The sequence below is a fragment of the Dipodomys merriami genome, unplaced genomic scaffold (genome assembly GCF_024711535.1).
Source record: "Dipodomys merriami isolate MVZ:Mamm:240054 unplaced genomic scaffold, mDipMer1.0.p SCAF_2, whole genome shotgun sequence".
In the NCBI taxonomy this organism is placed as follows: domain Eukaryota; kingdom Metazoa; phylum Chordata; class Mammalia; order Rodentia; family Heteromyidae; genus Dipodomys; species Dipodomys merriami.
Genome location: NW_027203381.1, coordinates 113,939,830 through 113,952,109, shown reverse-complemented (window position 1 = coordinate 113,952,109; position 12,280 = coordinate 113,939,830). Strand labels below are relative to the sequence as shown.

At 50.0% G+C, this 12,280-nt stretch overlaps 1 protein-coding gene across 7 annotated transcripts in view; it reads right to left on the bottom strand.

Moving 5' to 3' along the window:
* Positions 1-3,959: 3,959 nt before the first annotated feature.
* The window catches only part of Eva1c (eva-1 homolog C), a 73,721-nt gene continuing 65,400 nt past the window's right edge, over positions 3,960-12,280 (bottom strand). For 2 of the 7 annotated variants that reach the window (XM_070030567.1, XM_070030568.1), the window contains one exon: positions 3,966-4,578. In XM_070030567.1, the coding sequence (XP_069886668.1) occupies positions 4,202-4,578 (377 nt within the window). In that variant the 3' untranslated portion in view covers positions 3,966-4,201. Of the gene's footprint in view, positions 4,579-12,280 lie in introns of all 7 variants that reach the window. The other 5 variants (XM_070030570.1, XM_070030572.1, XM_070030569.1 and 2 more) reach the window with 4 other exon arrangements.

Below are 12,280 nucleotides of genomic sequence, written 5' to 3'. Positions count from 1 at the left end.
AAAGGGAGTTTGGCTTCCTCCGCTTTCTCTGGCTTCCTATATCAGATCTGATCTCTTCCGTAAGAGCCTGCTTCCCCTTCCACTCTGTATCATGCGATGAACAGAACTCAGCCCTCCCCAGTGGTGAAGCAGGTGCCAGCACTGTGTTCTTGGACCTCCAGAACTATGAACCAAGAAAAACTTCCATGGGTTATACATTTCTCAGCCCCTGGTGTTTTGTTATAGCAATGAAAAACAGCTGAAGATACTCACTTGCTCAGCTCCCTGACCTGCCTGGGAAGTCTCAGCTCTAGGCTTTGGTTTCCCCAGGGGAACTGGAGCAGGAAGCTACCAGATACTCTTGGAGAAGGGCCAAGTAGCTTGGGGGGAGGCTCTTGTGGGCACGCCTTTGATCTCACAGCAGCGGTAATGCAGGCCCCCAGGGATGGACACAGACCTCGCCCACTGCGTGCCTTCAGGGTAGGCAGCAGGAGTGGGTTATTGCAAAGTGCTCTCCAGAGATATGCCAATGGACACGTGGTGCTCCTCCGCTCTGCAGAAGACAGCAAGAGAGCCATTCCCAGCCACCCTGCAGCCTCTGGGCCAGGGGTGTCCTGCCTGGGACAGGCGGACAGCCACTGGCATGGTGCACTGCTCCATTGGTGGATTTGCAGTGGGGCTGCTCCACGGAGCCCGGCCTGGTCCCTGGATGAGTTCATACAGCAGCCCCGGAGCCCAGCAGTCCTGCAGGTCAACGCTGGCAACAAGAAACCACGTAGTGACGTGTGCAAACCGCCCAGCAATGGCTGACATCCAGGACCCCACAGCTTGGGTGTGGCAGGGACTCTGCTGGCCTGAGATGCTCATGGCCATCAAGAAGCCTGGGCAGATTTCCACCTGGGAGCTCCCTACCAGCCCGCGATGGTCCAGACGCAGAAACTCATCCAAAGCTTGTTTCCTCATTTGCTTCCTGGGCTTGGTGCCCATCCGAACACAATCCCAGCAGGATCCTCCGCTCTTCCTCCAGAAGAACATGGCATTCTTCAGCGGGGCTCTGCAAATGCAAATTACTAACTCGCTGTGTTTCTACAGGCCAAAGACTGACCCTTGTCTTGGCAGGCCTGTCTTCTAGCTGCCGCTGCAAGGGTCCTAAGGGGAATCGTGTGTGTGTGTGTGTGTGTGTGTGTGTGTGTGTGTGTGTGTGTGTAGCAGACACAGATAAGAGGACATTCTAGAATTCCAGAGGTTTGTGAGATCAGTGTAGATACAGCTCTTTCTCCAACAGATAAGTGGACAGCCTCTGTCACTGTGTTTTCTCCAGCTCCAAGAAGAAAGGCATTAGCCAGGCCTGGTGGCTGCAATCCCAGCTGCTTGAGAGGCGGAGATGGGGAAGATCACGGCTTGAGGCCAGCCTGGGCAAAAAGTCCATGCGCCCCTCCCCCAGCTCTGCTATCAGGTGGTAGTGTTGATTAAGTGTTATTCGAGGTGTACGGGTAGTGAGGGAAGTGCAGGTTTGTCGAAGTGAAGCCGGGCGCAGGCGGCTCACACCTGTCATCCTAGCTACTCAGGAGGCTGAGATCTGAGGATTGTGGTTCAAAGCCAGCCCAGGCAGGAAACACCAGAAAACCGGAAGTGGCAGTGTGGCTCAAGCGGCAGAGTGCTAGCCTTGAGCTGAAGAGCTGAGGGACAGCGCCCAGGCCCAGAGTGCAAGCCCATGACCGAAAAAAAAAAAAAAAAAAGTAAAGAGCAGAAAGTGGGAATACACTCCACCTTGGAGGAGCAGGCCTGAGCAAGAGCACCCCACGTTCCTGAGGAATGGTGTCTGAGACAATCTAAGGTTTCTGTGGGCTGAGGGGATGCTGAAGGGGCTCTCACGAGAGGGGCCGTCATGAAAGACAGTGTTGAGTGGCGGGTGGCAGGTGGTGGTTTTCCTGTTACACACATCCATTCTCATAGTGCATGCTGTTGTAATGATATTAATGATGTGCCGTGAATAAACATGAGGCTTTAATAGAGGTCTCTCCTGGGAGTTGACTGAAGACAGCCAAGTGCTGGGCAGTGCTGTGCACGTGCCATTTGAGAGGAATTTCATTTTGCTGAGCAACTATCCTTGTTATCAGAGTATGACGCCCACGTGTCTGGTGCACAGTGCATTTATCAGTACTTTTTGACAGTCATGAGGTGTAGGAGGCATCGTGGGCCGTTCTTTAGGCCAGAGTATATTGATGGGTTGGTATTACAAGTGGTCAGGGTAACCACAGACTGTTTTATCTTCCTGCCTCATCTCAAGTAATAAAATTTGGGCACTGTGGTATGTACCTGCCATCCCAGCTACATGAAAAACATATGTCTTTATGCCAGGCGGGTCCAGGTGTAAAGACAAGACTCTATCTCAAAAAAAGTACCCAGGGTAGCTAGGTGCTAATGGCTCATATTTTAGAATCCTACCTACTCAAGAGGTTGAGATCTGAGGATCATGGTTTGAAGCCAGCCTGGACAGACAAATCCATGAGATGCACATCTCTAATTAACCAGCAAAAAGCCAGACCTGGGGGAGTGGCTCAGCACCAAGTGTGAGTAGAAAAAACTTGAGCAGAAGACCCTGAGTTCAAGCTCCAGCATCTGCAACAAATAAATCACCACACACACACACACACACACACACACACACACACACACACACACACACACACACACACACACACACACACACACACACACACACACACACACACACGATGGAGATTCCAGCAGGTGGTAGAGCACTTACCTAGCAAGTAAAAAAGAGAAGAGGAGGAGGAGAGATGGACAGTACTTATTTTCTCACAAGAGAAGGCTTCTTGGGAACTAAAAACAAAGACTACTATCATTAGTCTGCTGCCTCTCTGGAATTGGGCGGAGATGGAATACCTCAAGAGTTAGAGAAACGAAAGGAATAATATCAGGAATGAAGATGGCTTGTGGTCAGGATGTGGTGGTGTTCATCTGTAATCCCAGCACTCATATGATCAGCATAGTGAGACCATAAAAGAAAAATTTATGAAGACTCACTCAAGAGCTCATGCTTGGGGTCCTGAGAATCAGTCTGTTTTTTTATGGTGTGCTTATAGTAGATCTTTGGCACCCATTGGTCTGTGGTTCCCAGGAGCCCCCTCCTCCTAGAAAAATCTGTGATCCTCTGGACCCACAGACTTCCATGCTGTATTGAGGATGCTTGATTCATTTTTCCCATAACGCCATGTGACTTCCTCTGGAGGCAGGTCACCTTTCACCAAATCTCAATTTTTTCCTTTGTGCTCAAATTAGGCTCCTCTGCTTTTACTTTGCTTTGGGGGGGGGGGCACTATTTGTTTTTTCAGGAGCAATTTTCACAATACCCTGGGCAGATGACACCAATTAAACCCAATGGCCAGGAGTCTGGGATAGAGAGGCTGCTTCTCCTCGTCCACTGAGCTGTGGAATTCATGCATGCAGATTTTTTTTTTACTTCTATTATTTTCTATTATTTTTTTGCGGGGCTTGGGGGGAGTGCTGAATTCAGGGGCTGCACACTGTCTCTGAGCTTTTTTTTTTTTTTTTTTGCTCAAAGCTAACACTCCACCATTTGATCCATAGTTCTGCTAACAGCTTTTTGCTGGTTATTTGGAGATAAAAGTCTCACCGACTGTCCTGCTTTGGCTGGCTTTAAACCGTGATCCTCAGAGCTCGGTCTCCTGAGATCTGTAATCCTAGCTTGGATTATAAGCGTAAGCCCCTGGCATCTGACAAACATATACAGATTTTAAAAGGTTTGTTTCTGACATTTGTTTGGATTTTTTTTGGTTGGACTGCACGTGGAATAATTGTTCAGCTACGGCGAGCCGCTTGTCCCTGCGACTCTGCTTACGCACCTGTGGGGTGGCGTAGCAGCTGTATGAGCTTGGAGTGAGGATTTAAATGACCTCCACGCAAGCAGCCAGGACAGTGCATAGGAAGTATGGCTGTAACTATGGACAGGACAGGGAACATCTGCACATAAACTCCAAGTAAGGAGAGACCACAAAGACTTCCTCCCTCCTCATTTATTCTGGGATGTGCCGTAAACATCTGGAGAGGCGCCGTGGACAGCCTTCCGCCTCCAGCAGTCCTGGGTGACACGACAGATTCTCCTTCATAGAAGGTACAAGGAAATCAAAGCCCAGGGAACGTGTGTGGACGCTCCCCTCTCAGATGCCACTGACTTTCAGTAGAACTGGCCCATGTGTCTTGGAAGCGAGGCATCCAGGCCGCTGTTCATCCAGATTTCCTGGATGATTTGCTCCCTGCGCTCGATCCTTTCTGCCAGCTCGGCGGCCTCGATGGAGCTGTAGGCTGGATAGGAAGTTCGACGAAGGCCCGTCAGCTCCCGGGGGAAGTCAGAGTCTGAGGAGTGCTCCTGCTCCTCGTCCTCCTCGCTGTCCTCCTCCGCCTCGTCGCTGCCCAGCACCAGGTGCTCCCTCCCCTGCCGCAGCTCCCGCCAGTCTTTGGCGCAGGACACTCTGATGACCAGCGCACACAGCGTGAGGACCAGGCCCACGCAGACGCTGGACACGAACAGCAAGGCGGCTCTCTCCGGATGAGCTGAGGGAGGAAGAGGACAGGTCAGGAGGTGGAGCGACTGTCCCTCTTTCCCACTCCACATCCTGCCCAGTCCTGGGCAGCATAGGTGGACCAGACACACCTAATGGATCTCTTCCCCAGAGAGGAACAAGTTTTCGAGAATGGCTGATATCTGGACTTATCTGAGAGGTTATGTGGAAGGGGACTCACGGGTCTCCCCTGAGTTTTAAACCAGACCTGCCGTTCACGTGTGCCTCAGTTTCTTTTTTGTTTGTTTGTTTGTTTTTTGGGTCTGGTCGTGGGGCCTGAACTCTGGACCTGGGCACTGTCCCTCAGCTCTTCAGCTCAAGGCTAGCGCTCTACCACTTGAGCCACAGCGCCACTTCCAGATTTTTTTCTTTTTGCTTATGTGGTGCTGAGGAATCAAACCCAGGGCCTCAGGCATGTAAGGCAAGTGTTCTACCACTGAGCCACCTTCCCAGCCCCTCAGTTTCTTATCTGGACAAAGAGCTAGCAATGCCTTGTTCTAGAGTCCTTCTAACGAAATGGACTCATTTCAGAATAGCTCTTAGAGTGCCCACATCCACACAGGAAATCCCGTTCAACTACCATCTATCAGCTGTCAGTAGCAGTGATTAGTTTTTGTATCTTGTATAGACAGAGCTTAAGTATTTGTGTGGTCGGTGCTATCAAAACTTAATGCCTTTCTTTTGGGGGGCTTAAGAAACAAGTTCCAGTCATTTTTCTTGTCTCCACAAAGATCCTCTAAATATAGTGATAGAAAATTTAAATACAAGCCTGGTACTGGAGGCTCATGCCTGTGATCTTACCTAATCAGGAGGCTGAGATCTGAGCATTGCAGTTCAAAGCCAACTGGGCCAGGAAAGTCTGTGAAACTATCTCCAATTAACCACCAGAAAACTGGAAGTGGAGCTGTGGCTCAAAGTGATGGAGCACTAGCCTTGAGCAAAAAATGCTCAGAGACAGTGCCCAAGCCCAGAGTTCAAGCCCCATGACTGACAATAAAAAAATTAATTACATACTAATACATACTGGGTGCCTTGGGACCTTGTATTTACTTAACTTTCACACTAGCCTTGGGGGGGGGGGGAGAGGAGAGAGTCTGCTCATTTTAGGCTTGATGGACCATAGAGTCTTGGTTGCAAATATCCAGCTCTGCTCTTAAGAGTACAAAAGCATTCATTGATGGTGTAGAAAACACAAGGCACTACCGTGTCCAATAAAACTTTATTCATAAATTTGGCCCCCAGACAATAGTTTGCTAATACCCTAATATAGATGCTCAAGGCCAGACACAGAGGGGAAGCTGCTTCCTGGAGGTTGGTGGCCTGCTCAGGCAAGCCAGGACTAGAACCCAGACCTTGATCAAGGAGTTAGCTCCCGGTGGGGCACACATGGTCCCTAGGACATTTTCCCAGAACACCCTAACTGAACAAAGGCTCCTTAGCCACTCCCTTTATCCTAGCAAATAATGAAGACTTGTCTTCACGGCCACTCAACTTCCCCAGAGGCCCAGGCGGACTTTCAAACACTAGGGCAGTGGAGGAATGCAGTCCACTGAGAGATGAAACTGGGACGCCTTAGCTTCTTGAAAGTGGAAACCCGCCCAGTCCACTTTCTTCCCGAGCATGCGTTCAAGCCATCAGCCATCTCTGAATTTTCTCAACTTCAAAGCCCTGACAGCATCATCCCCTCCCTCTCTTGAAGATATACATGCTCTCTGGATCCCCGCTGAAGCCCAGCCATGTCTACAGTGGTATTGGTAAAATGGTGGAGTTTGCATGGAGTGAAGGTGTATGAAGGATTGCTCAGATAGAGGTACATATGCTTTGGAGGATGGGAAAGGCTCATGGCCCCTCACAGCAGTCACGGACTGGCGATGGAGAGACACTTTGGTACTTGGGGTGAAATTGTTAGTCGCATAAAAAATATACGTAAACTCCGACCCAACATTTCTCCTTCTCCCCTGCCTGCAGATCAGGCCTCACTGTTGCCTTCTGCTTTGGTTGGGGTTCGAGTCTCCCCCATAGTGTCTTGTGTGGAAATGAGATATTAAGGGAGTGAAGCCTACATCGAGCCATGGGTGGAGCCCCTAGTGTAGCTTTGTGAGTAGAAGCAGGAGGGCCTAGGCATGCGCGCGTGCGCACACACACACACACACACACACACACACACACACACACACACACACACCAGTCACAGGCTGTCTGTCACTGTGTATACTCTGTACTGCTTGGGACTCTGCCAGCAAGTAGGCCAAACAAAAATCTCTTCCTTTATCATCCACCCAGTCTGTGATGGGCCCCTGGTCATAGATAATGGATTGAGACCTCCTCCTTCTCTTCCATTCCTCTTCCTCCTCCCCCCTTCCAGTCCCTTCACACACCAAATCTTTGAGCCTCTCTCCCCTGCAGTCCACCCATTCTGTGGTGCCTGGTACAGAATTTCAAGTGAGCCACCACCCAGCTCCTCCTCCTCCTCCTTGGAAAACAGAACCGTTGAGCCCTGTTGGTAGTGATGGGCTGCTGTGGATAAGGAAGTGGATCCAAACTGAGAATGGCTAGTTCCAGGAAGAAGGAATTCCAGCCCAGTGCAGCCTCTAGGAACAGTGAGACACCTCTACTGTCCAAGCAGTGGTGCAGTGCGGCCCGGGCAGGGTCAAGTTCAAGTTCAAGGCCTGATTCAGCCACACAACAGACTTGCTATGGTGACTCTTTTCTTGTTTGTGTGTGTCCTGTGTGTGTGTGTGTGTGTGTGTGTGTGTGTGTGTGTGTTTGTCTGTCTGTCTGTCTCTCTCTCTCTCTCAGACAGACAGACAGACAGACAGACAGACAGACAGACAGACAGACCCTGGGGCTTGAACTCAAGATCTGACTCTTAGCTTTTTCACTCAAAGATGGCACTCAACCACTTGAGCTGTTAACTCCACTTCCAGCTTTTGGGGGGTTAAATGGAGATAAGTGTCTCTCAGATTTGTTTTCCCAGGCTGGCTTCTAACCTCTATCCTCAGATCTCAGCCTCCTGAGTAGCTAGGATTACAGATGTGAGCCCTGGGCTTCTGGGTCCATTTATTTCCTTTTCAGGATTTTTAGATTAATGGAATTAAATTAGTGGTAACCCTAAGGACACAACACATTCTACTGATTGGCCCTTCTTTGTCTCTATTTATTTAATCCCTTTTGTTCTCTGAATGTTTTCTACAGGGACTGCCAGCCTTGGTGACAGCCTGTGTCTGGTTGTGTCTCCCAGCCTCCTCCATCAGGGGACTTCTATCACACGGTGGTCACTACTACCTTGCTCACTCGGCTGGTGCTCTGCCACTTGAGCTATGACTCCAGTCCTTTTTTTGTCAGTCATGGGGCTTGCACTCTGGGGCCTGGGTGCTGTCCCTCAGCTCTTTAGCTCAGGGCTAGCGCTCTACCACTTGAGCCACAGCACCACTTCTGGTTTTCTGGTGGTTAACTGGAGATAAGAGTCTCGCTTTCCTGCCTGGGCTGGCTTTGAACTGTGATCCTCAGATCTCAGCCTCCTTAGTAGGAAGGATTACAGGCGTGAGCCACCAGCGCCCAGTGTTCCACTCCCTTTTTATGCACTGGCTATTTCTGAGGAAGGGTCTTGCTGTATACCTCACTGGCCTGGACAGTGATCCACTGACTTACGCTACCCTGTGTCACTGGGGATGATACACACCTGCCACTGTGCCCACTGGCGAAGAGAGAATCTCATGAACTTCTTTTACTTCTTCTTCAAACTGTGATCCTTCAATCTCTACCTCCAAAGTAGCTGGGATTACAGGCTTGAGGTACTGGGCCCAGCTGTGCTAGACTTTTTACTTACTTATTTTTCGCAGTACTCGGGGCTTTGTGCTCACTAGGCTGGCACTGTACCAATTAATTGCACCTCCAGCTCAGCTTTCTGCCAATTAATTGGAGATGAAGTCTCACAGACTTTTCTGCCCAGCGTAGTCAAACTATGATTCTCCAGGTCTCAGCTGGGTAGTTATAATATCAGGCAGGGGTTTACTCGTGCTTGGCTTGCTTTGATTATTTTTTAAATCAATTCTTACATTTTTGCCTGAGCAACCTGAACCATGATCCTCCTTCTATTTACACAACTGGAGTAGGTGGGATGACAGGTGTATGCCACCACATTTGGCTAATGATTGATTGATCTGGGGTATACTGTGGCTACCGCATGACTGGTAGCTTGTATTTTCCCTTTCATTAAGGTAACTTTTGGACCTAGTGAATTTATCTGAAAAAATTATAGAAAATGATGAACTCTGCTGCTTCATCTTTTCTGCCAGCAAATGCTCCATAACTTTCTCCCTCACCCCTTTCATTTTCTCCATTTTTTTGGGGGGGGAGGGGTCCTGTCGTGGGGCCTGAACTCTGGGCCTGGGCACTGTCCCTCAGCTCTTCAGCTCAAAGCTAGCACTCTACCACTTGAGCCACAGCGCCACTTCTGGCTTTTTCTGCTTATGTGGTGCTGAGGAATCGGACCCAGGGCCTCTTGCATGCCAGGCAAGCGCTCTACCACTAAGCCACCTTCCCAGCCCCTCTTCTCCATCTTTTCAAAAGCATACATTCAATCACATCATTGCCTGACTCACAACACAAATTGTCTCCCACTTCTCATCAGCTCAAAGTTGCCACCACAGCCAAGGAAGCTTGCAGCGCCCAGCCTGTCACCTTGCCAAGTTCAGCTCTGGGCCTGGGCGCTGTCCCTCGGCTCTGCAGTCACAGCTCTGACTCACGGCTCGCTCACACTGCGTTTCCATTCTGTGTGGGTGTCCCAGGGTTTCCTGCCTTGGCATTCTTGCACATACCCTTCCTTTGGTCTCCCTCCCTCCTTCCCTCCTCTCCCTCCCTTCACTCTTCATCCTTCCCTAACCTTGGGTGGGGCATCATGGGCGGAAGCACCAGGCCTGGTGTACTGTGGCTGAGCTCCACACCATGGGCTGAGCTCCAAACCCATGGGAATGAGGCTTCCAGTTCACCCAAATCGACCACTTGAAGTTGCGTGAACCCTGGATGGGGTCCATGAAACTTTAGGGATGAGCTGGCCTAACCCCAGCTGCTGTAGCCCATTCACCCATCCAAAGCTACCATTGGCTGGAATGCTATGCCCAGGCTTTATATCAAAAGCGCTTCATCAGCCGGGCGCTGGTGGCTCACGCCTGTAATCCTAGCTACTCAGGAGGCAGAGATCTGAGGATCACAGTCTGAAGCTAGACCAGTCAGAAAAGCCCATAGAGGGGCTGGGAAGGCAGCTCAGTGGCAGAGTGCTTGCCTTGCGTGCACGAGGCCCTGGGTTCGATTCCTTAGCACCACATAAACAAAAAGAAAAAAGCCGGAAGTGGTGCTGTGTCTCAAGTGGTAGAGCGCTAGCCTTGAGCTGAAGAGCTGAGGGACAGTGCCCAGGCCCAGAGTTCAGGCCCATAACTGGACCCAAACAAAAAAGAAAAAAAAAGAAAAGCCCATAGACTTTGATCTCCAATTAACCACCAAAAGACCCAAAGTGGATCTGTGGCTCAAAGGGTAGAGCACCAGCCTTGAGCAAAAAGGCTCAGAGATGACACTCAGGCTTCAAGTTCAAGTCCGGGACTGGCACTGACACACACACATGCACACACACATTCACTTCATCGATCTTTTGGAACCTGTTGGACTCCTTTAGGCGTTTGTGACCCCTTTTCTATTACATACTCTGAAAAGATCAAGCTATTCTTCTTGCTGGGGCTGAATAGAAACTTCTTGCTATATTTTATTATTATTATTCCAAACTTTGCCTCTAAATTTAGTTCATCATTGCAGACTAAGACCGTGAACTGCTTTCTCCTTATCATCCTCAGTGCACTCTTGAGAGCCTTTAAGGCCCCTTTGGCTCTTTAGATCCTGGGCTGCGGCGGGGACAAACTCTGGCTCAAATCTGCTTCTGTCCAGATCAGGCAGCAGGAGCTATGGCTTGGGTCCTGCTTCCCGGGGCCTTGCCACCATCAAGAGGAGCCAGACAGCAAGCAGCCTGGCTGCTCCTAATGAGGGAAATACAAAGTGTCCCCAGCCTGGTGTGACAGCACGCAGGCAGGTGACAGTAACTTCCTGTCACAGAACTGAAGGTTGGAGGCCATACCTATGTGACAAGGTGTAATGTCTGTCCTGCCCAGCAGGGGATGGCATCACTGTGCCTTTGGGACGTGGGATTAAACTTTCCATCACGGTTTGTCTGCTACTCTAGGGTTGCTTTTAGGTGAAACAGCACCTGCCAGCTCGGGAGACATATTGGGCCACAAAAGGTATGAGGGCAAATACACCACCAGATGCCAGTTAAACACTGATTAGATGGGCGGGAGGGGTCACAGTTAGAGGCCTGACTGTCCCAATAAAATGTCCCTTAAACACAATCTTCCAGGGAGCAGTGGCTCATGCTGAGCCGGCTAGCGCACTGCCTTCCCAAAATGCACACCCGCTCACGCACACACTCACATGGACACAATCACATATGCACACACAGATGCGTATACGCATTCCCTTTCCTAGGTTGGGAAAATAAACCACCTAACAGATCCCTTAGAGAAGCCGCCACAGCACCTTCTTATGTCTGTTCTAACAACTGTCCTGCTCCCAGCACCAGGCCCTGGCTTCCTGTCCACTGTCCCCACGGATACGGGACCACACCAACGTGGGAACGCCCTTCAGGGCTCCCTCAGTCATTTGGCTGGTCTGGACTAGAACCTGGACTAGTCATGCTTTTGGTTCCCAGCTGCTCCCACTTGTGGCTTCTCTCAGATCACACCCCACAAGGGGGCCGAGGCTGGTCACCTCTGTCTGGCAGCGACAAGGATGGCATGCAGCTGTCTGGTGCTTGCTGCTGATCCACTGACTGCTTAGGTTGGACTGACTTGTTCTGTCTCACACCACTGCAAGTGACATCGCTGCTTCTCCCTGTTATTACTTCTGTCTGCAGGAACCTCAGGGTTCTCTCTCTCCAAGGGGCTCTGCAGGAATTTTGAAAATATGGGACTCTCTCTCTCTCTTTCTTTTGTCAGTTGTGGGGCTTGAACTCAGGACCTGGGCACTGTCTCTGAGCCCCTCTGTGCTCAAGCTTAGTGTTCTACCACTTGAGCCACAGCGCCACTTCCAGTTTTTGAGCAGTTAATTGGAGATAAGTCTCATGAGGAGTTTTCGGCCTGGCTGGCTTTCCACCAGGATTCTCAGATCTCAGCCTCCTGAGCAGTTAGGATTACAGGTGTGAGCCACTGACACCTTTACTTCTTAACCTTGACATTTATCAGGAACAGCAAAACATACAAATGCGAGCATGGTTATAAAACAACAATGAAACCAAAATCAAACAGCACATGACAAACTCACAGGAGAAATACTGATGTGGAAATGGTTCAACCACAGAATGACAGGGCAAAACTCTGTGTCCTAGATTGAGACATTCTCGTAAGACTTTATTTTCCTCTGAGAAAGGCTTACCCAGGTGGCCCCAGCTCCCTTAAGTCTTAAGTAATACTGTTACTTATTATGTTACTGTGTTTTTCGTCAAAGGTCCCTGGGAAGTTTTCATCTCTGCTAGGGTTTGTGTGAGAGTCCCTCTGAAGGGCTGTATGGAAGAGTTTGGTCCTCAAGGTGGCAGTATTGGGAGATGCTGTTTACCTTCAAGAGGTGGGGCTTTGCGGGAGGTCTTTAGGTCA